This window comes from Brachycentrus maculatus, unplaced genomic scaffold, assembly GCF_059751285.1.
Source record: "Brachycentrus maculatus isolate JH-2025_06_01 unplaced genomic scaffold, ASM5975128v1 h1tg000911l, whole genome shotgun sequence".
Lineage (NCBI taxonomy): Eukaryota > Metazoa > Arthropoda > Insecta > Trichoptera > Brachycentridae > Brachycentrus > Brachycentrus maculatus.
The window spans coordinates 27081-54689 of NW_028281636.1; the positions used below are offsets into that span (position 1 = coordinate 27081).

Genomic DNA, 27609 nt, shown 5'->3' on the forward strand with positions numbered 1-27609 from the left:
CCGAGCTCACTGATTTCCTGATGTTGCTACTCTATTCGTCATATTATTGTCTGATGTCATTTGAAAGAAGTAAATGTCACGTTTTTAAAATATTTTAACAGTTTTTAGATGACTCTAAAAAGAATTTGTGCTAGAAAATGTGAATAAAGTGATAAAAAAGTAGTTAAATTAGTGCACCAGTATTTATTTGGTAAAATTTCAATTGTAAATGACATACTGTATTTCCATAGTAGAGTTAATTCGACACTCGGGCACAGGCTTATCACTATCATTATCAGCTGCCTGATAAATCCTCTATTAATAACAGTGATAATATGTACGCCGCAATATTATTTGTCATTTTTTCGACTTGAACTCGACATTTATCGACCACGAAGCTGAGAAAACCCAAAAAGTTGGTATGTCTGTTCAAAATTTATTATTGCTTCCTATTTGTGCCTTTTCCAAATTATTTCAAGCGTAATATTTAAAGAAAAAACTAAGTAAATTCAAAAATATTAGTTTGAAGAGAGTATCTTAAACACGCGAAATAATATTCTCGTGTAATTGAAATGGGTGGGGCGTAATGAGCATTTCAGAAAGTTCATATTGATATTTCAATATACCTCAATGTAGATGAAGAACTTTATTTTGAGACAAATGTTACATCAAAAGTTAAGTGGCCAAATCCAAGCTTGTCCAGTTTTCAACAGTTAAAGTGGGATTTGGTTCCACTAGATTCTGCAGGACATCATCGAGCTCAAAGGATCTTCCAGGACGAGGCTCGTCTTTTAGGCTGTAGTTTCCGGCTCGAAATTTCTGGAAGCGCCGTTGACATTGGCTCATGCTTATTGTCCAACTACTTTATGCTCCATTGATATTCATCACAGTTTTTGTTGCAATGTTACTTTTTTTGAACTCATAAAGCATAACATGCCAAATATGCTTGTTTGTCACTTCCATTATAACTGGAAATGCAAAATATAACCCTATATATCGAATTACACTCTTAAAAACTTACACTAAGAAGGAGAACAACGTTATAAATATATATATATATATATATAATATATATATATATATATATATATATATATATATATATATATATATATATATATATATATATATATGTGTGTGTGTGTGTGTGTGTGTGTGTGTGTGTGTGTGTGTGTGTGAGTGTGTGTGAGTGCATCAAATATAACTGAGATGAAGCATCTATTATTTTTATACAAAGGAAAAGATGAAAATGTCAACCAGTGCACAAAAGCATTCTTACAACTTCTTTTATATATAAATTACCAAAATTAATACAATATGGGCAGAATGGTGAACGCTACGTAGTGTTTTAAGTGTCCTTAAAGGCAGCCTCTGCCAAATTGTGAACCCTAGAATATTGCTCCGCCGCGTGTGTGCCGCGGCACACTGGTGTACCGTGGTGATTAGTTGGGTGTGCCGCAGACAAAGGTCTAGTTATGTGAAAATAACACAATTCTTCCAAATTTGGATTGCCTGTGCTTAGTTAATTTAGGCTTACATTTCGCATTGAACATAATAACCATAATATGGTAAATATGCACCTCTGAAATTTCTTAATTTGGTAGAATAGAAAAAGTTTGCAGAACACTGCCCTAGAGTACTACATCCATCTTCTCTTTCTATTATAACAATGGATGCTTTGTCTCAGTTAAAGGCACCTGAAACACATATCTCGATGTATCATCTGTTGAAAATTCAGTGCCTGAGAAAATAAATAATGAAAAGTGGGTATTGATAAATAGGAGATATCCTTAAACAGAGAGTAAAGAGAGTGTCAAAAAATAAACCTTCACCAGTCTGACCATGTCGGTTACGGCAATACCAATTGCTGGTTAGAATGAATCATAGTTCTTATCTTAAGATAAAATGCCTTTTCTCGAGAAATTAAGAGATAAGATTAGAAATTAAGATATTTGATATATGGTATAGATAATACATATCGCTCACTCCTTTCAAGAACGTCATAAATCAAAAATCGTCAATTTTCAGTTGTGCATGTTTTCAGAATGCCCTGTTAATATATTTTTAACGTTATATTTACCCGCTACAGGGCAGAAAGTGTTGTTTTTGAATTTTGAAGAAAAGGTATTGTTCAATCGTTTTTTTCAAATATACTAAATATTTTTCAAATGGAGAAAAAACCTTCAGCTTTTACCTAAAAAGATCTGTTGCCTGTGCAACAGGCAACAGATCTTGTAAAAACAACAACCTGTAAAAAGTTCAAAAAGTGGCTTCATATTTATTTTTCATACATTGTATTATAATATTTAACATTAAAAACGCTCTCCTGAAAAATCAAGTATTTTGATTTATGACGTTCTTGAAAGGAGTGAGCGATATATCAAAAATATCAGTTTTTCTTTTGCACACTGTGCCAATATATTTCTGATCCAATGTTTTTTTTGCAGAAAAAATGTCAAAAGAACCAAAACTTCTTTGCCAATATGGAGACAAATGTTACAGAACAAATTATGAACATTTTCTTGAAATGTTCCATCCGCACCGTAAGAATTTTATTTTATTTCAGAATTTTGTATTTTCTGTACTTATTGCTAATTTGACTCCCTTACGGAGATATTTATATACATACCAGCATACAGCAGTCGGCAATAGTATTCTTATTTTATTATTAATTTAAATGAAAGTAAAATAGTTCACATTAATTATACTTTTAACTCTTTCCGGTTCCCCAAAATTAAAAAAAAAAAAATCTAGGTAGACAGTTACATTCCAATTGGACAAAATCTTTTGTCCTCTGCTCCACATACTGTTGTAATAGATACGAGTGACAAAAATGTAAGCTCGGAATTTAAATGAATAATACTGATGATGAAAAAAATATCAAATAACATCCGACATGGGACCTACAAGCAAAAAATCAATGTGGAATGAGATTCGACATTGGACCAGTAAGGGTTAAAAGACTTAGTATACTCTACATATAAAGGAGTTTAAAAAAATGAATCTTTTCATTGATATTATTGGATATATCAATTAAATTTATCTTTTGATTAATGTAATGCGGTTATTGAAAAATTGATAATGTATTACGATGCTGATAAATCTAGTGAAAAAAAATATCTGTCTGATGAATATTCCAAATCAAAGAAAATCTGATTTATATTATTTAAATTGTTATTACAGTGCAATCCATTTTGAAAAACTATAAAGGGTATGGTCCATTTGACATTCCGAGAAGTTCAAAAAGCAATCATTTCATCGAAGATCAATTGCGTATTATATTCAATGGAGAAAATCTTAAGAAGCAGGATCCATCAATAGAGAGTTGCAGTTCTCAAGTAAAGTCTAACACCAAAAAGAGCGATGAATGTTCTAAGAAGGAGAAAACCAAGAAACGGGATGTATCAAGACAAAATGACAGTTCTGAAGCAAGTTCTCCGGAGTCAACAGGCAAAAAGAGTAATGGACGTTCTAAAAATCGGGGTTCATCAATAGAAAACTACGAGTCCGAAGTAAAGGCCACGAGCAAAAGGGGTGATGGACGTTCCAAGAATGAGAAAACTAAAAATCAGGATCCATCAATAGAGAACAATAAACCTGATGTAAAGGCTACAAGCAAAAGGGGTGAAAGAAATTCTAATGATGAGAAAACTAAAAATCCAAATCCATCAAAAGAGAATGATGGCTCTGTAGTAAAGTTTACAAGCAAAGAGGGTGATGGACATTCTAAGAAAGACAAAACTAAAAAACGGGATCCATCAACAGAGAGCGACAGTTCTGAAGGAAGTTCTCCTGAACCTTCAAACAAAAGGGGCGATGGACATTCTAAGAATAACAAAACTAAAAAACGGAATCCATCAACAGAGAGCGACAGTTCTGAAGCAAGTTCTCCTGAACCTTTAAACAAAAGAGACGATGGACATTCTAAGAAAGACAAAACTAAAATATGTGTCCCAGAGAGCGACAATTCTAAAGCAAGTTCTCAGAAGCCTTCAAACAAAAGGGGCGATGGACATTCTAAGAATAACAAAATTAAAAAACGGGATCCATCAACAGAGAGCGACAGTTCTGAAGCAAGTTCTCCTGAACCTTTAAACAAAAGAGACGATGGACATTCTAAGAAAGACAAAACTAAAATATGTGTCCCAGAGAGCGACAATTCTAAAGCAAGTTCTCAGAAGCCTTCAAACAAAAGGGGCGATGGACATTCTAAGAATAACAAAACTAAAAAACGGGATCCATCAACAGAGAGCGACAGTTCTGAAGCAAGTTCTCCTGAACCTTTAAACAAAAGAGACGATGGACATTCTAAGAAAAACAAAACTAAAAAACGGGATCCATCAACAGAGAGTGACAGTTCTGAAACAAGGTCTCCTGAACCTTTAAACAAAAGGAGCGATGGACATTCTAAGAAAAACAAAACTAAAAAACGGGATCCATCAACAGAGAGTGACAGTTCTGAAACAAGGTCTCCTGAACCTTTAAACAAAAGGAGCGATGGACATTCTAAGAAAAACAAAACTAAAAAACGGGATCCATCAACAGAGAGTGACAGTTCTGAAACAAGGTCTCCTGAGCCTTCAAGTAAAAGGAGTGATAGATATTCCAAGAAAGACAAACCTAAAATACAGGATCCGTCAACAGAGAGCGACAGCTCTGAAGCAAGGTCTCTAGAGTCTTCAAGCACTAGGGGTGACGAACGTTCTAAGAAGGCTCATGGCAGTTTTGATATGATTTCTCCGCATTCTGAAAGAAGCAGAGGAGATGAAAATCTGACAGGTACTTACTTTTTATTTATTATCACTTAATTTAAAAAAATATATATTGAATCGATAAATCTATGAGACAAAGTAATGGAACATATAATAATAATAAAACCCTTATCCGCACCCGAATGGTGCATAGGGCACTGTGTCATATAAACGCAGTGTTATCTTGATCGTTTTTACACATGAAGGAAAGGTGATCAGCCCTCCGCTTCAGGTACCAGTCCATGGTAATATTGAATAAATATTAAAGCGAAAAAATCACTTATATTTATTTTACCCCCCTTGGGAATCGAACCCGGGACCTCCAGCGTTCTTTACCGTTGTAGCCAAGCGTGCTGACCATTACACTACGGAGGCGGACAAAAGGACATGGAACATAATAATTTCAAATTTGTCTTCTTACTAAAAGATAAAATTTTGTGTTTTTATTACTTAGGTACACAAATACTTCAATTTCATACTATTTCTGTGAGCCTTTGCGGTTCATTATTTAACTATTTTATTTTGTCGGTATCAACTTTTGGTAGAGTGGGTTCGAACCGAGAAACTCTGACTCGAGAGTCCGCGACACTAACCACGGGACCACAACCCGACACAAGTTTTGCACAAGAATGCAAAGCTGAGATTCAAACTAAGAAAGGTTTGGACATGTAAAATAAATGGGTGAAGAATTCTTTCTTAATTTCAGTTTCTTCAGTAAAACAAATTTATCCGGCGAATGTAATTTAGAAATAGGAACAGAAGAAGACCGAGGAAAACTTGGCATGATCAAGTATGTTAGCACATTGTTGTAGGCCGGTGTTTTGATCAACCTTGACCCTAATTAGTATACCTATACGGTCGTACACTAATCACAAGTAACCGCAAACTCAATTCCAATCTGTATAATGTTTTTTGCCGTCTCTCACGCTCTATCAAAATTATTTTATTTATTGTTTCGGCATTAACTTTGTGGTAAGACATGTTACAATAATTAAAGAAAACACTTTGTTTTTTACCACTTGAGTTTTATTATAGACTACATGTTTCAGAAGTTAAACTTCCATCATTCAGGTCTGTATAATAACTAAAATATAAAATATAATAGATACTAATCACTCATTTCACTCTCATAAATTAAAATTATTACACCTTGTTCCATATAAAGGCCAAATTATGAATTATCTTGAAAATTTAGAAATACAAAAAAACCTGAATTCTAATAATAATTTATTAAATAATATATTGTTTCATAATTCTTCGCCATTGCTTTCAATTTTTCCTTTGTTTTCAAACTCCTTTACTTGAATAACCCCTTCCCCTTACTTTCCCCTCTCCTTATTTATAGAAAAATTTTATATTTTATATTTTAGTTATTATACAGACCTGAATGATGGAAGTTTAACTTCTGAAACATGTAGTCTATAATAAAACTCAAGTGGTAAAAAACAAAGTGTTTTCTTTAATTATTCTATCAAAATTAAGCGAATAGAACACTTGAAAGCATCTCTCGCTCTCCACCAACAGTATGTCAAAGACGTTTTTCAGTATTTACCGTAAACAATGGTTAAATACTAAGATACGTGAGTGTGGAAGAGGCGACAATTGTTCCGAGGAACGTCTCCTCTCTATGTACGGTATTGTATTATTATACATTTAGTGTGATGCGGTGCTTGCAGGTGAGAATGCCAGATGTGGACTAGGCAGACTGCCTAGAGAGGAAACGCCCGACGACACCAATCAAGGTATTTCTGGCACTACATTGTCCAATGCGTCGGAGCACCGCGGCCCATCCGCCACCTATTTTCAGTGGTTTCGCAGTTTTTTTCGGAAATCTAATAATCGTAATGCATTTGAATATTTTTCATTAAATACAAAACAGCTATTAATTAATTAAATACTAATATTACTAACATATTTGTAAAAAAATAAATAAGTGAAAATGACTAACCCTAAAGTAAATGCTTTAAATATGAGAACTAACCATTAACATGACTTAAAATGTTGATTAAAAAAAATCATATTGCTTCTCACAATTTTTTTTTTCCTCTCTACTTATGTATACATCGATGCATAATGCGGCTTCAGAGTTTCTTAAAAAGCTGTGCATTCCAGACCAATTAGCAGATTTATGTATCACACCAAATTAGGGTGCTGGTTAAGGGATGCAAAATCTACAGACAGATGATGCTTCAACACGCAATCCTCGTGGACAGATGATGCTTTTACACGCAATCTCACTGTCAGATGGTGTTTTAACATGCAATGTTGCAAATGCTGACAGGATATGGAGCCTTTAGAGTCTATTTAAACCGTTTCGGCCTTCGTCCTGATCCATGCTGCCCGTGTGATGGCACCACTGCTCAGTCTGTGGAACACGTACTGAGATCTTGCCCAATGTTTGAGCGAAACAGGTGGATTCTCCAAATGGAGTGTGATGCTCGCAACATCGACTCCCTGAACCCGCAGGAGATGCTAAAAAGCGGAGTCGTCTCCAAATTATACTTGGACTACCTGGAAAGTTTAGCTGTGGAGATGAAAAACTACAATGAAGGAGGATAAACGTCGGAGCCGGATAATACTTACGGAGCTCAATGCAGCGGAGTGAAGCGGCTGAACGCTGCTCTAACCTCTTTTTCTCTCCCAGATAATGCATACCCGAAAGCACCAAAGCAAAAGTGCAAGAATCCCGTACCCGTAACATGACCTTGCATATATAAGCAGGGTGCAAAAAAATGTGAGAGGGAAAAAAAAAAAAAAAAAAAAAAAAACATGCAATGTTCTCGGACAGATGATGCTTTAACATGCAATCCCCGCAGACATTTAATCTTTAACTTGATGGCCATCACGCGTCACCGTGTGATAAATATTTACATTATGTAACCTACTTAGGTAATATTAAAACTAAAGACACACTTTACAAAGTTATATAAGCACAGTTAAACGAATATACGTAAGTTTAAGAAAATATAATTTGGAAATCTCCTAAAATCCAGCTTTTTAGGTAGGCAATCAACGTGTTAAGAAAACAATTTGGTTCTCTAATTTACAAAAATCACATTAAATCTTTAGACACACCTTTTTTACATGGAAAAACAGACTCTTCTTCCTAATGTTAGAACTCAACGAAGTAAAAACAAGACAATAATATGGCACTATTATGTATGTTGCAGATGAGAGTGAACCGAGTGAGTGCAAGAAAGGAGAATCTTGTACCAGTACTGATGTGAAGCACTTCGAGGAATATTCTCACCCTCACTGTAAGTTTACTTTGTATTATACTATTATCATCTGTTATTTACTTTACTCTTTTATGCATTTATAAATAATTTATTACAAGGACCTCCAGCTGAACGTTGCACAAATAACCCTCCCTTCCCGATGTTGTGTTACCTTGTACACATGGCTTCTAATAACCATCAATATCTCTTTAAATGTTATAAATACGAGACTAACATTTCAGGTATTCTTCCGTAACATATTTACGCATTGATTAAAAAAATATTAATAATAATCAGAATTTATCGGGTACATTGGAGGTATTTAGTGTGCGGGAACCGCGACCCTATATCCGCATCTCACTCTTGCATACTTGCACTGTGCAAGTGTGAGGAGCTCATAGCTCAATGTTCTCTGGCTAGCGGCAGTAGCTTTTGGGCATCCGACAAGAGTGGACCTATGCTTGTTCCGTGAGCGTTGCCAGATGTTTTCAGCAAATAAATCAAACTAAAGTTATTGTGATTTTTTACTTCGTTTATAATTAATCAAGGGGATTAGCCATATTTTCCATATTTTTCCGATTTTAAAACCGAAAATAAACCGGGACCCGCGTTTTTATTTTAGCACCGGAAGGGAAAGGATAACCAATAATAACACACTATGCGAAAACATAAAACAATTTAGAAATACATCAAACATATAACACATTCAGTCAAAGGAACTTAGAGTAATACACAATAAAGCTCTAAAACCTGATCCCGATATCCATAAAATCATTAACCTGTTAACCGGGCGGGACGTATAAATATGTCAAGCGTTAAATATATCGGATACGGGTAGGACACATCGCTCACACCTTTCAACAACGTCATATATCAAAAATCGACAATTTTCAGTTGTGCATGTTTTCGGAATGCCCAGAAAATGTACTATATCCCAGCAAAAGCAGCATATTTTACACTTAATATTTACCCGCTACAGGGCAGAAAGTGTTTTTTTTTGCATTTTGAAAAAAAAGGGATTGTTTAATTATTTTTTAAAGATACTAAATATTTTTCAAATGGAGAAAAAACATTCAGGTTTTACCTTAAAAGATCTGTTGCACAGTAAAAAGTTCAATAAGCGGCTTGATATTTATTTTTAATACATTTTATTATATTTTTAGACTTTAAAAGTTTGTTGATATATCGCTCACTCCTTTCAACAACGTCGTACATGCTTCTTAGATATGCTCCAGATATGCTTCTTAGAGTCTTCATTTCTGACACAATAAGCGCGTTTTTCGTGACTACGGTGTCCGCTTGTTAAAAATATGAATAGAGATATATTTGTATTATTTGGAGAAATAAAATAACTTTGTTTTTTGATCCACTCACTTTTTTTATTTTAAACCAACTAGTTTCGACAACGATCTGTTGCTCTCTTCAGGGTTTGTTCAATAATTTGTTTTAAAACAAACCCTGGAGAGGGCAACAGGTTGTTGCCGAAACTAGTTGGTTTAAAAAAAAAGTGAGTGGATAAAAAAACAAAGTTATTTTATTTCTCCAAATAATATTTTATTATGATCCACAATGTAAGTGCTTTAAATATTCGAAATAAAAGATATATTTATGTTTTACAGTGAACAAAATTCTAGGCAAATATCCAGGACTGGGGTCATTCGACATTCCACCCAAACTGCAAACTAGGCCGGAGATTGAAAAACAGCTGCTCATCATATTGGACAATAGTATTAAAATTACAGAAAATAACAAGTCAATCGAAATGGAATCATCCTTCTCCGAAATGCAGTCAACCGAGAGAGGTTTGGAGGCAACCGAGCTAGGTGAGAGACAAACCAAATCAAGCAAGATACAAAGTGTGAACTGTTACTAACAAAACATATCCATGGTTATTTCATTTTTAATTAAAACCCTTATTCGCACCCCAATGGTGCATAGGGCACTGTGTCATATAAATGCAGTGTTATCTTGATCGTTTTTACACATGAAGGAAAGGTGATCAGCCCTCCGCTTCAGGTACCAGTCCATGGTAGTATTGAATAAATATTACAGTGAAAAAATCACTTATATTTATTTTACCCCCCTTGGGAATCGAACCCGGGACCTCCAGAACGGTAGCCGAGCATGCTGAGCGTTACACTACGGAGGCGCACAATATATGGTTATAGCAATATGATATTACTGCTAAAACATATAATATTATTACTGAAACCTATCCACGTTTATAGCACGATGATATCACTGCTAAAACATATTTATGATTAAAGACCTATAGTATTACATACTACTAAAACATATCCATGGTTAATATAATATTATGTACTACTAAAACATATACATAGTTATAACTATTCATGTGTCGGGTGGTGGTCCCGTGGTTAGTTTCGGTTCGGTATCTCGGTTCGAATCCGCTCTACTACAATGTGATACCTATTTCTAACAATGAGCCGCTTAGGCTCACAGAAAAAGAAACTGAAATATTTGTGTAAATAATAAAAACACAAATATGTATTACTCTTTAAAAATATTTATTTTTTATTAATACTATACTAATATATAATATGCTTATCTTTATAAATAATTTTTTTAACAATAAATTACCCAAATATTTTAAGGATAAGATAGTTTTAAACAAAAATTTTCATCAACATAGTACATACTAGAAATAAGGATAAAATAAGACTCACATTTTTGAAAAACGCCCAGTCGCAAACAATGTATGAGGGTTTGAAAATGTATGATGAGATGCCTGAATGTATGAGGAATGAAAAGAGTCTGAAAGAATTTTAAAATAAATGATGTAAATTAACTAACTAACTAACTAACCGTCACGTCCGAGAGAATAGAGTGCCACACCACTCTGTCCTTGCAAACATTCTTCGCCTCTTCCACGTTCATGCATCTCCTCATACATACCCGCCGATTGTTACGACTCCTAATCTGACCACTTTCAAGTATTTGGCATACCTGATCGTGCCATGATGTAAATTATGTGTAAATAATAGTTTGTATTAAACGTAATATAAGCTAACTAAAGAAAAAAAAAAATAGAAAAAACTACAAATGTAACTGTAATTTTACTACGAAACACAAAGATAGTTATATCACTATAATATACAAACTAGTAAGTTTTGAACATAGGTGCCTGAGGCGAATACTGGGTATAAAATGGTATGACTTGGTCAGGAATGAAGATGTGAGGAGAAGAACCCAACAGCCCCTCATACTGGAAGTCCTGAAGAGGAGAAGGTGGACATGGTTGGGACATGTCCTTAGAATGCCACCTGAGTGCATCAACCCCTCGTGTCTCTTCTTCCAACCCCGAGGATTCCGGCGCCCATTCACCGACTATACTCGGCGGAACTTCGAGATGCCTGGGAAGAAGCCAAGGAGATGGCGCGTGACGGAGTGACTTGGAAGCGTCTCGTGTTGGCCATATGCTCCACCTAGGGAGCGAACATGGAAAGAAGAAGAAGAATACAATACTACTTAAAAAAACATTAATAAAGAAATACAAATACTTTATTATTATAGTACAAAATAAAATCCCTCAAAGGCATGACGGCTGTCCAAACTTAAAACACAGTAAGGGACAATTTTTTGTAGTACGTTTTTTTTCCATTTTTCCATTTAGTAGAATCTACTTAGTCCAAAAATGCCAAAAAAACGTACTACAAAAAAAATGTCCCTTACTGTGTTTTGAGTTTGGACAGCCGATGACCTGTGGGTATACATTTGGTATTAGTTGGCCACTCTTCTCCAATGTGCTTATTCAATATTTCGTAAAAGAATGTTAAGAGAGAGGTTAGGATCATTATGTAAAAACACAGAATTCCACGTTTCATATTGTAGTGAATCAGTTAATGTTTGATAGTTCATTTAGTTTGTTTTTATTTGTTGGCTGGTGCAGTGAGTGAAGACATAATGTAGAGGTTGATTGTTGTATGTTGCAGGCGACACAGAACGACGCGAGTGCAAGAAAGGGGAGTCTTGCACCAGTGTTAAGGTCAAACACTTCCAGAGATATTCTCACCCTCACTGTAAGCTTACCTCGTATTGTTTTTATTTACACTATTACAGAGGGTGGCCCAAACCATCAATAGAACAGCCCGGAAAACCTCTATGCTTAGAGGATCGTCTGCAGGTTGTCCTACCCGAGGCTTGGGAAGGTGAAAGATGTGAAAACATATTTTTCTCTAATTTTTCAAATATTTATATCTCAACATGCAGAAGATGGAAGTCTGGTTATTTACGGGGCTGCGGGGCTTAAGTGATCACTTAACCAGCCTATGACAGGTCACAAACCCTGTAAATACCCAGACTTCAATATTTTTCTTCATCTATGTTGAGATGTCTGATTTGAGTTTTGAATAAACGGGATTTTGCTGTATTATTTTTGACATCACAAAATAGATGAAGATATAGAAGTCTTGGCATTAACGGGGCTTACGACCGTCATAGGCTGGTTTAAGTGATCACTTTAGACACGTGTAACATTCACCAATTCTTTCCATTATTGATAACCACACTATTATTATTCTTGGAAGTTCTATATTTACATATATAATCCAATTTTGAAACATTGTTCTTAAATTGCTAGAATTTCACTAGAGATTCTATTGGGTTGATGAAAAGAAAAGAAAGGAAAAGAAATTGAGAAGAAACTCTTTTGTTAGTATGTGAGGTCCGAATCCTGGATTATAATCACATACACTCCAGAAAATATCATTTTCATTTTTATTATTTTAGCTTATAATTTGACCAGTTAATTTATTGGGATTTTGCTACATCCCAACTTTCTAGGCTTCAATTTTTAGCGTGTGCCATTTCCGAAATGGGAGCGTGTCAACTTTTAGCTGCTTGTAATGTTCCAGGTCACGGAGGAACTCTACTAACCGGCTCCTTATCCTAGAGATGTGTGAATATGACACTAAAAATATGAATCATTTTTGTTTTACAGTGAACAAGATTTTAGCGACATATTCGGGAAAAGGTCCGTTCAAGATTCCAAAAAAACTGAAAGATTTTCATCAAATTAATGCCCAGTTATACATCATATTGGACAATAATATTGACCCCGACTTGATCAAAAAAGAGTCATCTTCCCTCAAGATGAAGACGCAGCTATCCCGGAAAGACAGAAAGGCGACAGAAGAGGATGAAAGGAATGCCGGATCGAGCGGGTCACAAAGTATGCCCAAAATTACATTCTATTTTTATTTATTTTCATAACCTTTGATTCTTTATCATTGCTTCATCAGCACATATTTAGTACAGCCACCACACGGTGCCGGATATAGTGCACTAATGGTGTATAAGGCATTATGTTACATCGAGAAGGTAGGGTGCCAGTTCAGGGTGATATGAACACATTGTTTGCGGGAAACACCTAAAAGCGTCATTAACACACTGTTGGTAGAGAGCTGGAGACTCTTTTAAGGATTCTATTTGCTTACTTTTGGTAAAAAGCGAGACGAAATTACATCACGCAGTACATTCATTTTCCATCCAAACATCCTCTAATATTCCACGTCGCATCTTACATTTTATCGTCCTCTTGCGCTCCCGTGGGAAGAGCGGCCTGCTGGGTAGCAGCCTTAGCGTGGTTCATATAACATTATGTTTGTAAACCGCAAATGAAACAGCGCATTGTTACTTTACAGGAGGCGGTCAGTATGGAAAGCCGTTGTGCAAATACGGAGACAAGTGTGTGAGAAAGAATCCAGACCACTTTGTTCAGTTTTCCCATCCACATTGTAAGTTACTTTTACTAGGCGCATTGTAACAGGTATTTCTCTCTCTCTTCTTCGTGTGTCCTGCCGGGTTCCCCCAACGATGATGATCGTTTGGGAGAAACCTTATCTGTCCCGGGCCGCAGGGAACAGCTCCTTCACACCTCTCATCCCGGTCCACTCTGGAATGTTCCCAAGCCAGGAAAGCTGCCTTCTTCCAACCCCTCGGCGACCCTCAATCTTCCCTTTTATGACCAGTTGTAGGAATGGCATACTTTTCACCTTTCATTATGTGACATTTTTGTGAAAAATTCTCTCTGCATTTGCTTAACTCAGTTAATTACACTTTATTTAATTATAGCCTAAACCGGATGCCCAGATGCGGAATTAAGTACTTCGGAACCTCACTTGATCCTCCATGTACCGGATGGTATTACTATGGATGATCTTAGTGGGCCATAGTTTTTTCCTGAATTATCTTTTTTATTTTTATGTTCAAAAGACATTATGTTAAATCTGTGAATAATAAAACTTTATAATGACATGATAATGGCTTCCATGACAATAATAAAATGTTATACTAACAAGTCTTTCATGATAATAAACCATTACAATAACATGATAATGCGTTCCACGGTAATAACAAAAGGTTATAGTACCATGATAATGCCTTCCACAGTAATAACAAAAGGTTATTTATATCCGGTATTTCTAGCTAGAGTACCGAAAGCCGATATATCAGATTTTGGTAGTCAAAGGGTTAAACTAACTTTGATTTATGTTTTTTTTCAGTGGAGAACATATTGTTGGATTATATCAATGGTAAAAAATTTGAAATACCGTTATATTTGGATGAAAAACTTATTAAAATGCAGATTAAAGTGTTGATTCATCATAATATATCTCCCATGTATAAAGGCGCTTTAAATAGACAAAAGAAAGATGAATCTTCTGGACAAGGGTATTCCGCTGCTGACGTGGGAATCCAGATGACGGAAGAAAGTGACCAATCTGACTCTCCAATGCCACCTGCACCAGCCCGACCCACTCAAGGAGGTAGCCATCTCATCACAATACTCTCTTCCCTTATTACTAGTGTCCGAGAATCCACAAAGGACTTGACCAAGTTCATTCAATATACATTTTTGACATCTCAACCTAGATGAAGAAGAAAGAATATAGAAGTCTGGCCATCTACAGGGCTTACCACCGTCACACGCGTAACATTCACCAATTCTACCCATGATTGACAACCACACTACTCAACCCCTAGATAAATTGATCAAACTCGTGACACAGTTCATGTCAGTTCACTTCCGCCATCTATGTTGGGATAGGAAAAGCATTATTAGGCGAAAACTCTTTCTGTTTCTATCGTTTTGTTTTTCAATTTCTCACGAGCAATAAAATATTTGATCCCTAAACATTTATTATTTTGTTAGAATTGCTTGGAATTTTGTTATTCTAAAATAATTTTGGAATCTACAGGATGTATTTTGTTTTAGATTTATCACTTTTTAACAGTTGAAGAATTGCTATTTGAGCAGATTTGTAAAGATTGGGGACTTTGAAAGTAATGCTTTTGTTGGATAAGTTTTTTCTTTGGTTTTTTAAATAATTTGTTAAATAAAATAAAATAATTTCTGGTCAATTTTGGATAAAAAAAGTAATATTTTACTCTCTGAAATGTCAGGCGTATGCTAAAAAAAATGGTAATGGCAACAGAATTAATTTCATCTAGTTTTTTTACTGTTTTTTATTAAGTCAAAAATTGAATTTTTCAACACTATGCACACAATTGCCAAATGATCAAACTGTGGTTCCGTAGCAGTGTAGTTCAATGACCAAATAATACAAAATCTGTTCCAGGTTTGGATATTTGGAAACCAGAGCCTGAGCAAAAGCAAAAATCAAATCAAGAAAATGAACCAGTACACTCCATGGGATTGTTGTCTACGGGCTATAAGACTAAAGAATTGAGTCAACAATATGTAACGTACACTTTGTCAAATGGATCGAGTGTAACATATTTAAATGACACAAAACAGGGAGCGTCTAGTAGAGACCGTTCGTCAGACAATCCACCAAATGTATATAGTGGAAGGTATTCAGCAGACTTACGACCAAATGCATCTAGTCGAGGATATTCTTCAGACATGCCACCAAATTCATCAAGTGAAATATACTCGACAGGCATGCCACCAAATGCATCAAGTGAAAGATATTCGACAGGCATGCCACCAAATGCATCAAGTGAAAGATATTCGGCAGGCATGCCACCAAATGCATCAAGTGAAAGATATTCGACAGGCATGCCACCAAATGCATCAAGTGAAAGATACTCGGCAGGCATGCCACCAAATGCATCAAGTGAAAGATATTCGGCAGGCATGCCACCAAATGCATCAAGTGAAAGATACTCGACAGGCATGCCACCAAATGCATCAAGTGAAAGATATTCGACAGGCATGCCACCAAACGTATCGAGATATTCAGCAGACATGCCACTAAATGCATCTAGTGGAAGATATTCAGCAGACACACCACCAAATGCATCAAGATATTCGTTAGACATGCCACCAAATGCATCTAGTGAAAGATATGTAGAAGATATTGCACCGAATACATCCATTGTAAGGCATTCAACAGAAATAGAAGCGGAAAAACAAGATGATCAACAAAATCTGCAAAATGCCCCAAAGCCAATGCCTCGGAGAAATGCTCCACAAAATAGCAGGGAAGGTTTGTCGACCGTCCCTCACTCAATGAGCTGGATGAATACCACTCCTCACGTTGGAAAAACACCGGAAAATCTCATTTCTTCTGGAATTTTTCCCGGTATGGAACCATAATGATTATGATAATGAACCATATATATAGGTCTAAGTAGTCTGGCAAGTTGTCAAATTGTCTGAAACAAGCAGCTGACGTACCCATTTATGGACAAACTAAGCTATTATTTTCAATGATTTGATGAGAATTATAGTTGAACTTGCTAAACCCTGTCTCCAGATAGGGCTGCCAGCTACCAGTTATACACGATTATTCATAAACCATAATTTAAATTGAGTTTTAAATTTTTACATGGATAAAAATAATAATTTTAATAGTAGTATAATTATTTTAGTGATTCTCTCTTATTTTTTCATTGTGAATCTTGATGGATAATTTAGATATTGAATTTAGTGAATATAATAATTGGTGAGATAGAAACACCCTTATCTTCATAAAATGTTTTATTTTTATTTTTAATTAATTTAGGAAAAAGCGAGCGGCTGTCTGTCAATAAGGAATCACAATCGGACAGCTTTGAGATTGTGAAGTTGCCCATGGCTGACAGACATAGGAACGCCGCTCCTTACTACATGTTCTTCAACGCTGTCCCCGCTGCGCCGGAGACAGACTCTCACCCGCTGTCCGTCAAATTCCAAGGTACTCGCACCGCATCATACAAAGCCCCACCACATGTTGCCTATTCATTCACTCAAGATACGGTGTTAGCTACTCCGAGTTGAGCGAGCTTGTTGAAACAAACCGTCTGCCCATCTTGCCAAATATCTAAACACGGGCATAGCCAGTATGACCGACTTTGTCGAAATCAAACATACGCGAACATTATTTCAAACTAAACCTCACCTTTCATTTTTGACATTTAAAATACCGAGGCCTTTGCCTTACATTGAGATCCATATGCGCTATAGGGAAATGAAAAATGCAATAGCATGGGTATTTGCATTCATAAAATATAAATTACACTCTTAATGTGGATAAAGGTGCGCAAATATCCAAAATTTAAACAACGTCACAGTGGGTAGGTACCTAAGGGGTATAGATAAGATTTGTAGTAGTGGGAGGTCTTTAACAGAGTTTGTGAATAAGGTTAACATTGTGCCTTATTGGCATAATCTATTTGGTGGTTTTTACATGGAACTTTACACAGTTTTGAAATATTTTTATGAAAACAAAGTTAATCCATTTCAGATCTCTTAGACCCGAGTCTGGGACAACTTAAATCCTCACTTCAAATCAATAATACGGTTGACTTGGGATGGCTCTCGGATAACTACCTAGCCGCTGGACTCGAGTAAGTAAATAACTCATCCTTTTCTTCTCATCGCGCCGGTTGACGCTGAAGGTTCGATCATCTCGGCGATTCGTCTGCAGCCACCCTTCACAGTGAAGCCACTCTCGAGTTGTCGAGCCATCATACACGGCATCTCCCTGTGCCAGTGTTTTGTGAAGAAAACACACCTAAAAATAGCTGAAATCTATGCGAGCGAGGTGCTTTGTTGCGCGAAGAGCTCGCAAATTGGGATTTCCGACTCTGACTACTATTAAATAAAAAAAGGGAACGCCTGAGGACGATCAACGAAGAGGTGAGAGCAGCCTTATCAACAATTGCTCCAAATTTTTATCACCTGTGCTCAGTTAAGTAGGCTCACAATTCGAATTAAACATCATACGTTTTATACGCTTTCGGATTATATTAATTTTAATATTAAATCAATATTAAATAAACTTTTTTCTTTTTTGGTGTGCCTCCAAAATTTCTTGATTTGGCAGGTGTATGTTAAACAGAAAAAGTTTGCGGAACGCTGCCCTATGCTGTGCTTACCTACAACCTTGTAATATGATTTGTATTACCTTGTATTACTCGTAGCCAAAGTACTCTTGCTTTCATTTCTATATGGTGTCTTTAACTTCTCTCTCTATTCCCATCTCATTTTATAAACTTCTTGGTCCGAAACTCTCCCAACTCCTGTTTCAATCTCCTTTCTAGCGGTTTGGGTGAGAGGTACCATAGAGAAGCTCTGATCACATGTCGCGTTGCACGATTCTATCCTGACTTTGATTTCTCGAGAATGGTATTAAGAGATCTCTTAATACTAACTCATAAACATTATCTCTTAATACTAACTTATACAACATTATCTAACTATACATACTTAATATGGATATATAGCAATTTTTTACACACTCTTTTTATGGTGTCTGCGGAGATCTTAGGCGTGCGGTGGTTTGACTTTGTGAGGAATGAAGAGATAAGGCGTAGGACGCAGAAAATCTCGGTCACAACTGTCAACTATCAAGAAAAGGCGATTCAGTTGGCCTGGCCATGTACTCCGCATGCCTCCCGAGAGCCGCCATCAAGCTTGCCTCTTTTACAAGGCACCAGGTTCGCGCCACGCAGGCTGACCAATGCTGATAATTCGTCGGCAGTTCTCATCAGAACTGACTTAGGAGGATGCAAAGGAGCTGGCAGCCGACAGAAAAGCCTGGAGACAGTTTGTGGACTGATTATTTAATAAAATGAATGTTTAGGTAAAACATAAATAATTTATGAAAGTTTATGAATTCATTACCAATTTTTATTTACAAAATTCACTTGGTAAAGTGATGAATTTAGCTCAATACATCAACACAAAACTTGATGCGTAGTAAACTTTATGCTAAACCATTGTCTGGACTCGACTCGACCTGTGACGATGAAGTTTGAAGTGAACCATTCGCTGATTAATACGACCACATTGTTACAGAAATACATCACTGACAGTAATCTATGCCAACAAAATTGATGCGCCGCAGTCTTCACATAAAAGAAAACCAAATACCGAAGCAGTTCAATTTCCCGAGTCCCGTGGAATACAGAACACGTAAGTGAATACAGAAATTACCCAATTTTCAAATTTTCTGAAGTATTAAGTCTTCTTCTTCTTTTTCTGTTTGGTATAGGCCTTGTGGCCTGTTTATAGCAGGGGTTAGGGATCCATCTCTTTGGTGGTCTGCCTGGGAGCCGTCTACCTTGGGGTTGGCCAAACAGTGCAATGTGGGGGAGACTGGATGGTTCCATTCTCCTCGCATACCATTGATTCCTTCATTGCCTTCCCCCCCTAACGACATCAAGTTTTATGGACTAAGATATGTTTTTTAATTTTGTACTATGATGTCAAATGATTGCTCTGTTGGCAGGAAAATGGCGATTCTCGTATACAACAATGACTCGGTCAGAGTCGTCATTTCAACAGCCAACTTGTACCGCGAGGACTGGGAGAACAGAACTCAGGGGTAATTGTATTCATTTCTTCATCTTGTCCACATTATTAGTGCATAAGACCGGCATATGACGATGGCTCGGTGAGAGTCGTCATTTCAACAGCCAACTTGTACCGCGAGGACTGGGAGAACAGAACTCGGGGGTAATTGTATTCATTTCTTCATCTTGTCCACATTATTAGTGCGCATATAAGACCGGCATATGACGATGGCTCGGTGAGCGTCGTCATTTCAACAGCCAACTTTCCGCGAGGACTGGGAGAACAGAACTCAGGAAAACAGAACAAAATACTTAAGTCATTGTTCAAGTCGTTGATAAAAATTCTGATTTAAAGTTAAAGTTATCTACACGATATGTTTGACGTGCAAATCCAATGAAACATCTTTAATTAAGTTATTACGCTACGGTAAATAATTTTTGGATTTGATCATCTTAAGCTAATCAGTGCACAAATTCGGTTGCATATTGCATATCTTTAGCTCCTAATGTATATGACAATTTCTTTTTGTAGGCCTTGAGGCCTGATTTTTAGAGGGATTAGCCTCTTGCGATGTCGATTCCCAGCTGTTGATCCATCTCTTTGGTGGTCTGCCTGGGAGTCGTCTACCTTGGGGTAGGCCGTACAGTGCAATGTGGGGGAGTCTGGATGGTTCCATTCTCCTCACAACCGCATACCATTGTCTCCTTCGTTGCCTTCCCCACCTAACGACATCTTCCATCTCGCATTTTTCCCTTATCCTGGCATTCCTTATTCTATCCCGTAGACTCTTGCCAGATATGCTTCTTCTGACACTCTAAGCGCGTTTTTCGAGATAACGGTGTCCGCTCTATAATATTGTGATTTTAAATTTTGTCCTGGTGGTTTTCAGATTATGGATCAGCCCGCGCTGTCCGAAGTTACGCTCAAGCGCCTTGTCCAATAGTGGCGAGTCGCGTACTAACTTCAAGCGGACGCTGTTGGAATTTTTAATGTCCTACCAAACTTCTGCCCTCAATCTGTATATGAAGATTGTATCCCAGACTGATTTTTCCTCAATAAAGTAAGTACTACATATAAAGGAAAATAATCACGCTTTTTTGATCCGTCATTGAGGAATAGTTTTTTTTCACAATTTTGCCTTAAAGTAAAGTATGTACATATTAAATCTCAATGGCAGAATTAATCAATATACCAAGTGACAAAAAACACATCATATACTGTATTTGAGTTAATTTTTTTTGCCAGTACACCCACGATATTATCATTCTTTATAGTTGGTTAGCTATTTTGAACTTTATGAACAGTGTTAAAAGAGTAACTTTTGCAATGTGAATGCATTTTTTTTTTAAAACGCATCTCGAGGCCTGCAAAATGTTTTTACAACAGTTAAAGCGCATGCGCAGGAAAGGCCACATTCCTGTAGGACTCGGATCCTATACCAACAGCAGCATCCATCCGTGAGTTCAGCGAGCCCTGAACAGACTCTGGATACGTGGCTCTCTGGGCTAATGAGATGGATTATACCGGGCTTGTCACAGATAGGAGAGAGGATGATGCGTTCAGGGAAGGGTGGCCTCGGTAGGATGGTGAACGCGACAAAACTAAAATGCGCACATTTCTATAGCTACTTATTTTTATTTATTGTAAGTGCAGACAGTTGGTAGAATTCCATATTGAATTGTTGGGTAATATATCCAAAATTAAACAAGGTTTATTGGATTGAATTCTACATTTATTTATGTATATGTTAATACGTGACGCGTTTCGACTCGGCATGAGTGTTTGATAATGTCTTAATAAGACGAAACGCGTCACATATTAACATATATGGTACATAAATAAATCTAGAATTCAATCCGATAAACCTTGTTTAATTTTGGATATATTACCCAACAATTTACTTATTTTTGTTTCAGTGTATTTTTAATATCATCGAGTCCCGGCAAATGTAAAGAAAACAGCGGTGTCAATAACTTGGGTTATATACTAAAAGTGAACTGCCTACCCCAAGTTCCTAGCCAATGGGATTTAATTATACAACCATCTAGAATCGGAAAAGTGGGTGACTATCCTCAGGTATTCTTCACAACTCGCTCACTCCTTTCAAGAACGTCATAAATCAAAAAACTTGATTTTTCAGGAGAGCGTTTTTAAAGTTTAAAAATATAACACAATGTTTTAAAAATAAATATCAAGCCACTTATTGAACTTTTTACTGTGCAACAGATCTTATGAGGTAAAACCTGAAGGTTTTTTCTCCATTTGAAAAATATTTAGTTTATTTCAAAAAATAATTAAACATTACCTTTTCTTCAAAATGCAAAAACAACATTTTCTGCCCTGTAGCGGGTAAATATTAAGTTAAAAATATGCCTCTTTTGGTGGGATATAGTACATTTTTTGGGCAAACCGAAAACATGCATAACTGAAAATTGTCGATTTTTGATTTATGACGTTCTTGAAAGGAGTGAGCGAACTATAAAATAATCTCCAATATGTATTTTTTTTAAAAGAGAAATATTTGTGTTTTTATTATTTTCACAAATATTTCAATTTTATACTATTTCTGTGAGCCTGAGCAACTCATTATTAGAAATAGGTGTCAAATTATGGTAGAGTGGGTTTGAGCCGAGATACTCTGATTTAAGAGTCCGCGACACTAGCCACGGGACCATAACCCGAATATTATTGTTCTGAACTGCTACTCCCGCTCGCTCCTCTGCAGACTCACACGGCCACGCTATACAGGAACAACTGGGGGATTTGATGACTTTACCTTTTTAACATTTCCCTTAATTATTTTTTGACCTCTCATCAAAGATGAAAAAGAATATTGATGTCTGGGCATTTACGGGGCTAACAACCTAGGCTAGTTAAAGTGATCACTTTATATGTGTGTAACATTCACTAATTCTACCCATGATTGACAACCGCATTGTGGCTGTCAATTATGTAGTAGTGTAGTATCTAGTGATCAAATAAACCAGCCCATGACGGTGTAGGCTCCGTAAATGCCCAGATTTCCATATTCATCTTCATCTTTGTTGAGATGTCAAAAAAAAAAATGAAAAATAACTCCCATAATTGAAGGTAATCTAGATTTGTGAACAAGTATTTGGACATACTAAAAATGTTGCTTTTTATCTAAATATCCGGCTTACTTATTATCTAAATCCATATTTTCAAATGGAAATGTGTGTTTACGGTGGATTTTATCAAAAACTAGTTGTCCCCGGCCACGCGTCACTGTGACTTGTGCCACACCAAAGAGTGAACCTGAACTTCTTGAAGATCAATTTGCATTGACGAAAACTGCTAAAGTCAAAAATTATAATAATTTATATTTATTTGCTGAAAACATTAAAAAACTATCTGGCAACATTCACGGAACAAGGATAAGTCCACTTTTGTCGGAAGCCCAAAAGCTTATGACCGCTAGCAAGAGAACATTGAGCTTTGAGCTGATCCTCACGCATGCACAGTTCAAGTGTGCAAGAGAAAGATGCGAATATAGTGTTGCGGTTCCCGCACACTCTTCACGCGCTATTTATAAGCGAATTTGATTCCAATATTCAAAAAATACCTCCGATGTACCCGATAAATTCTGATTATTATTAATATTATTTTTTAAATCAATGTGTAAATATGTGATGGAGGAATACCTAAAATTTTGTATTTATTATATTTATAGAGATATTATGGTTATTAGAAGCAATGTGTACAAGGTGCACAACACCGGGAAGGAAGGGTTAAAGCCACACCAAACAATGACACGTTTGAACTAAATCGGAACTTCTTAAAGTTTGGGCAGGGGCGTGTATTCCATATAGGCAGAAAAGCAGTGCCTATCCCTACTTACTCGCAATGCAACCAGTACCTACCCTACCTTACTAAGTAGTACCTAGCTTACCTTACTACCCACCTCTACTGCCTACCCCTAATTAATTCTCTGTGCACGCCACTGAGTTTGGGGTAATGTTAAATGTCAAGCGGACGATGGATAAATTTCATGATGCGCTATTATTGGCTAATAAATTAATATGAAAAATCACAAGACTATCGGTATCGAAATCTGTAGAGAACTAAGGGAGATATTAAGGTTTAAACTTTAGATATTTGAATATAACGAAAAACCGACACCGCTATACGCCATTGGGAGTGTTATGCGACATATCCCAAAATGTCTCTATAGAGCCATAATAGTAGTAGTGTGGATCGTTTGTTTACCACTACACTACAAATTGTGTTATACTCATATGAACGGGGGGAGGGGTGGGAGGGTGGGCCATAGACATCAACAAATAGAGCCGCCAATAATTTAGCAATGCTACCAATATTAAAATAAGTTCATCGTTTCTGTGACGTTATTCATTACCAACATACGAAAACAACGTTTTTACAAAGGCGAATTTTCCAAAAGAAAATGATGTATGAAAATATTGATTATATCGGCTGTTATAAACACAAAACGAGCTTAATATAATTCTTTATATTATATTAAGCTCGTATGTTTAATTTGATATTCCGAGTATGTTTAATTTGATATTCCTCCTGTCTGAAAATTGTCCATTGGATGTGGGTAAAATGTAGGGGTTGAGGACTTGCTTGGTATTTTTTTAAATGCAGTTTGAATACGGTAATATCACATTTGTAAAATGCGTTTCAGGTATGGCTGGAAGAGTTACTAAAGAAAATGTGTACTAGTCAAGTATTGCGTCAAAATGTACGGATTATCTATCCTTCCTTCCAATCCCGGAGTAAATCACACGATGGTCCCGTCGCTAAAGGCTGTCAGCCTTCCGTATACACCTTGGACAGAAGACACGCCTGGCTCAGGAAATATCTCCAGTAAGATCAGTTTTCATTCATTCCTCGGAGTACGTAGAGTCCCGATAGAGTGGGATTGAAGCAATTTGTCAGCGGGTTATTATAACTTGTGAAAAGTTTTACATATTCTCAGGCTTGTTCTAGATAACGCCAATAATGCATTTTTAATAAGACCATCCTTGTAATGTCACCGGTCTTCAATTTCTCATTTTTTACATCCAAATATTACAAATTGTAATTTAATGACACATTGAAGGTTTGATAGTCCCAAGAATTAACAATAAATATGGGAGTCCAACACTGCAATATGTCGTTCCGAACATTTTTAATTTGTTGCCGGCGGACGTTAAAGGTCAAAATAAAATATGGAACAGAGGCAAAATAAAGGAATGAGTATGATCAAGAGTTAATTCTATGAAAATTTGTAAAATGTTTTATATTCTTAATTTTTTCTCTCTTTTTTGTGTGTATATTAGGTAAAAAGGGTTAAAAACAATGAAAAATGTATGTTAAAAGAACTCCACCGACAAGACACACAAGGTGGCTTGGGTCTCTGCAGTTTTTTTTTAAAAGTATGTTTAAAATTGTCCTTTAATTTGAATACAATTTAATGTATACAATTTATGTTTATAAAATAAAAAAATAACAGCCGACCGTCAAACTTAATACGAGTTAGTTTTAAGTATTTTACTGATTTTTCTTGGTGGAACTACATTTTGTATAATATTACAAACTATAGAGTTTTTTCCGCTTTTATTTGATTTGACCAGTTAAGTCATTAAAGACATCATCGGGCTGGATCAGACGTCATGGGTAGATCACCGGTCTGATGGTGTCGGTAATGATGAGACCCTTATAGAATAAACCATAAAATTGTCGTTTTATTATACTCGTATGGCATTTCTTGGACTAACAAAAGCATGAGAAGATGAAAAATTGGTCATTTCCTAAATTTTTATTTTTTTGTATCAAATTCCTTGCAGAATCCGAGCGCGGCTGTCATTCTTTTAATGTGTTTTTGATTATTCCATATTTTACGATTACAGCGAATGGAACGCCGCTGCGTTCGGCAGGCAGCGTGCGATGCCGCACATGAACAGCTACCTGCGCCTGTCCCCCGACTGCACGGAGGCGGCCTTCTTCCTGCTGACCTCGGCCCCCCTGGCTCCGGAGTCCTGGGGAGCCGCCACCATCGACTCCTTCGAAGCGGGAGTACTCTTCATACCCACATTTGTGGCAAGTACTCGAGTCTCCGTCTTTAAATTTCTAGCCATCAGCGGGTCGTTCCGGAACGCTCTATGTTTGCAGATAAGTGTTTGTGTCGGGTTGTAGTCCTGCGGTTAGTGTGGCGGACTCTTAAGTCAGAGTTTCTCGGTTCGAACCCACTCTACCACAATTCGATACCTATTACTAATAATGAGCCGCTCAGGCTCACAGAAATAGTATGAAATTGAAATATTTCTATAATTAATAAAATCAGAAATAATTCACTGTGGTCGTCAATCATGGCTGTCTCGCGGGTAGAATATGTAATCATTACCATAAGTCCAGACTTCCACATTCTTCTTTGTGTATGTTGAAAAATTAATAAAAAATTTTTTGAAGATCTAAAGCAGGTGTTTTTTCCCAGGGCATTCCGGCACCTTTTACTAGGGATATTTAAAAAAAATATTCAAAATCAATTAATACTAGAATTTATGTAATTCATCAAAAGATAAAATATGGTATTGTAATGAATATTTAAATGATATTTGAAAATGTGTTTTTTTTTAGCAAAAAGCTTGACACGAAGTGAGTCCAGGACCTTTAATATTTAAAATAAAGCCCTGGTCTAACGTATCCACACTTACTTTAATTTACCGACATTTACAGAGATGGAGCGTCTGTCGCTAAGGCATTTTAATTCTCTAATAAACCGGAAGTGAAGATAACCCTCTATCTGCCCCCTACAGTGGTAGGAGCTCCGCCTATTGTGTATGTAGATTAATGAAGATGTGCTATTCCAGGTGAACCGAAGGTACTTTTCCCTGAAGCCAGAGGACCCCGACAGATTCCCTGTCCCGTATGATCTTCCGCCAACCCCTTACTCCGGGACGGAGACTCTCGGACCGGACATTCCCAGCACGGCACACATTCCTTTATCGACTCGGCTTTGATATTAGTACTGGCCTGAAATTTACTTAAACTTATTTATTGTAACTGCAGACAGTTAGTTGGCAGAATCCCATTTTAAACTTTTGGGTTATATAACCAAAATTAAAAAGGTCATTGTATTAAATTCTACTTTTATTTACTTAAATATGATAATATTTGCAGTGCCCTATGCACCGTTGGTTGTAGATAAGGGTTTTAGTCTGTAAAATACGGTACTATTTACCTATTTGGGATAATAGTTTTAAGAGGATTGTTTTTTTTTTACATTCAGCAATATAATTGATATAATATGTACATTTATATAATCTTACATAAGGAGTCTATAAATAAAATAATTTATAACTGAATTTATTTTGTTATTTAATGCAATAAAAGAAAAAATAAAAACACAAAATAAATGAAGATAAGCATAATCTATAATACTAAGAAAGGAGTATTTTTTTTTTTTTTTTTTTTTCTCTATCCTCACTAGGTATTTGGAGATACCTGTTCTGAGGTAGGCAGGGTATGCTTATTCTTTATTCTTTTATTGTATTACATATTCGTATTTAATAAGGCAGGTATGCTTATTCTTTATTCTTTTATTGTATTACATATTAGTATGTATTACATATTATTATTTAATCACTAATACTAGAGACGTAAGCCGCTTGTGCCTTGGTGCTTGGTGCTATTTATATGGTTCCAACTCCAATGTATGGAAGTGAAACATGGAGTTGGCAAAAGAAGGATGAAAGTAAACTGAATGCAGTCGAAATGCAATCTCTCAGAAGAATGTGCGACAAAACGATGTATGATAGATGTGCGAATAGTGAAATAAGGAATGCAAAGCCGAGATAAGCATTATCGATAAAATTAAGAAAGGTGTGTTGAGATGGTTTGGACATGTAGAACGAATGAGTGAGGAAAGAAC

At 36.3% G+C, this 27609-nt stretch overlaps 1 protein-coding gene across 3 annotated transcripts; it reads left to right on the forward strand.

Annotated features, from left to right (window-relative positions):
* On the forward strand, positions 1-27043 carry LOC148299875 (uncharacterized). 3 transcript variants are annotated; one of them, XM_088275548.1, is made up of 20 exons: positions 1-398; positions 2427-2522; positions 3163-4758; positions 6407-6571; positions 7901-7987; positions 9568-9771; positions 11902-11988; positions 12909-13139; positions 13612-13704; positions 14473-14736; positions 15550-16518; positions 16942-17112; positions 17662-17764; positions 19218-19334; positions 19651-19746; positions 20605-20775; positions 21632-21791; positions 24382-24563; positions 25589-25778; positions 26549-27043. In XM_088275548.1, exons 2-20 carry the CDS (start codon positions 2432-2434, stop codon positions 26696-26698), a joined length of 5127 nt encoding a protein of 1708 aa, XP_088131674.1. In that variant the 5' UTR covers positions 1-398; positions 2427-2431; the 3' UTR covers positions 26699-27043. The 3 variants fall into 3 exon arrangements, with proteins under 3 accessions (XP_088131674.1, XP_088131677.1, XP_088131675.1); XM_088275551.1 differs by having other exon boundaries at positions 6407-6472; XM_088275549.1 differs by having other exon boundaries at positions 20-394.
* Positions 27044-27609: the final 566 nt, after the last annotated feature.

Excerpts from the sequence above, each read along its gene's own strand:
- LOC148299875 (XM_088275548.1), top strand. The coding sequence starts at position 2,432 with ATGTCAAAAGAACCAAAACTTCTTTGCCAATATGGAGACAAATGTTAC. Across the intron at positions 21,792-24,381 it reads AAGTGGGTGACTATCCTCAG|GTATGGCTGGAAGAGTTACT; the intron begins GTATTCTTCACA and ends AATGCGTTTCAG. Across the intron at positions 25,779-26,548 it reads TCTTCATACCCACATTTGTG|GTGAACCGAAGGTACTTTTC; the intron begins GCAAGTACTCGA and ends GTGCTATTCCAG.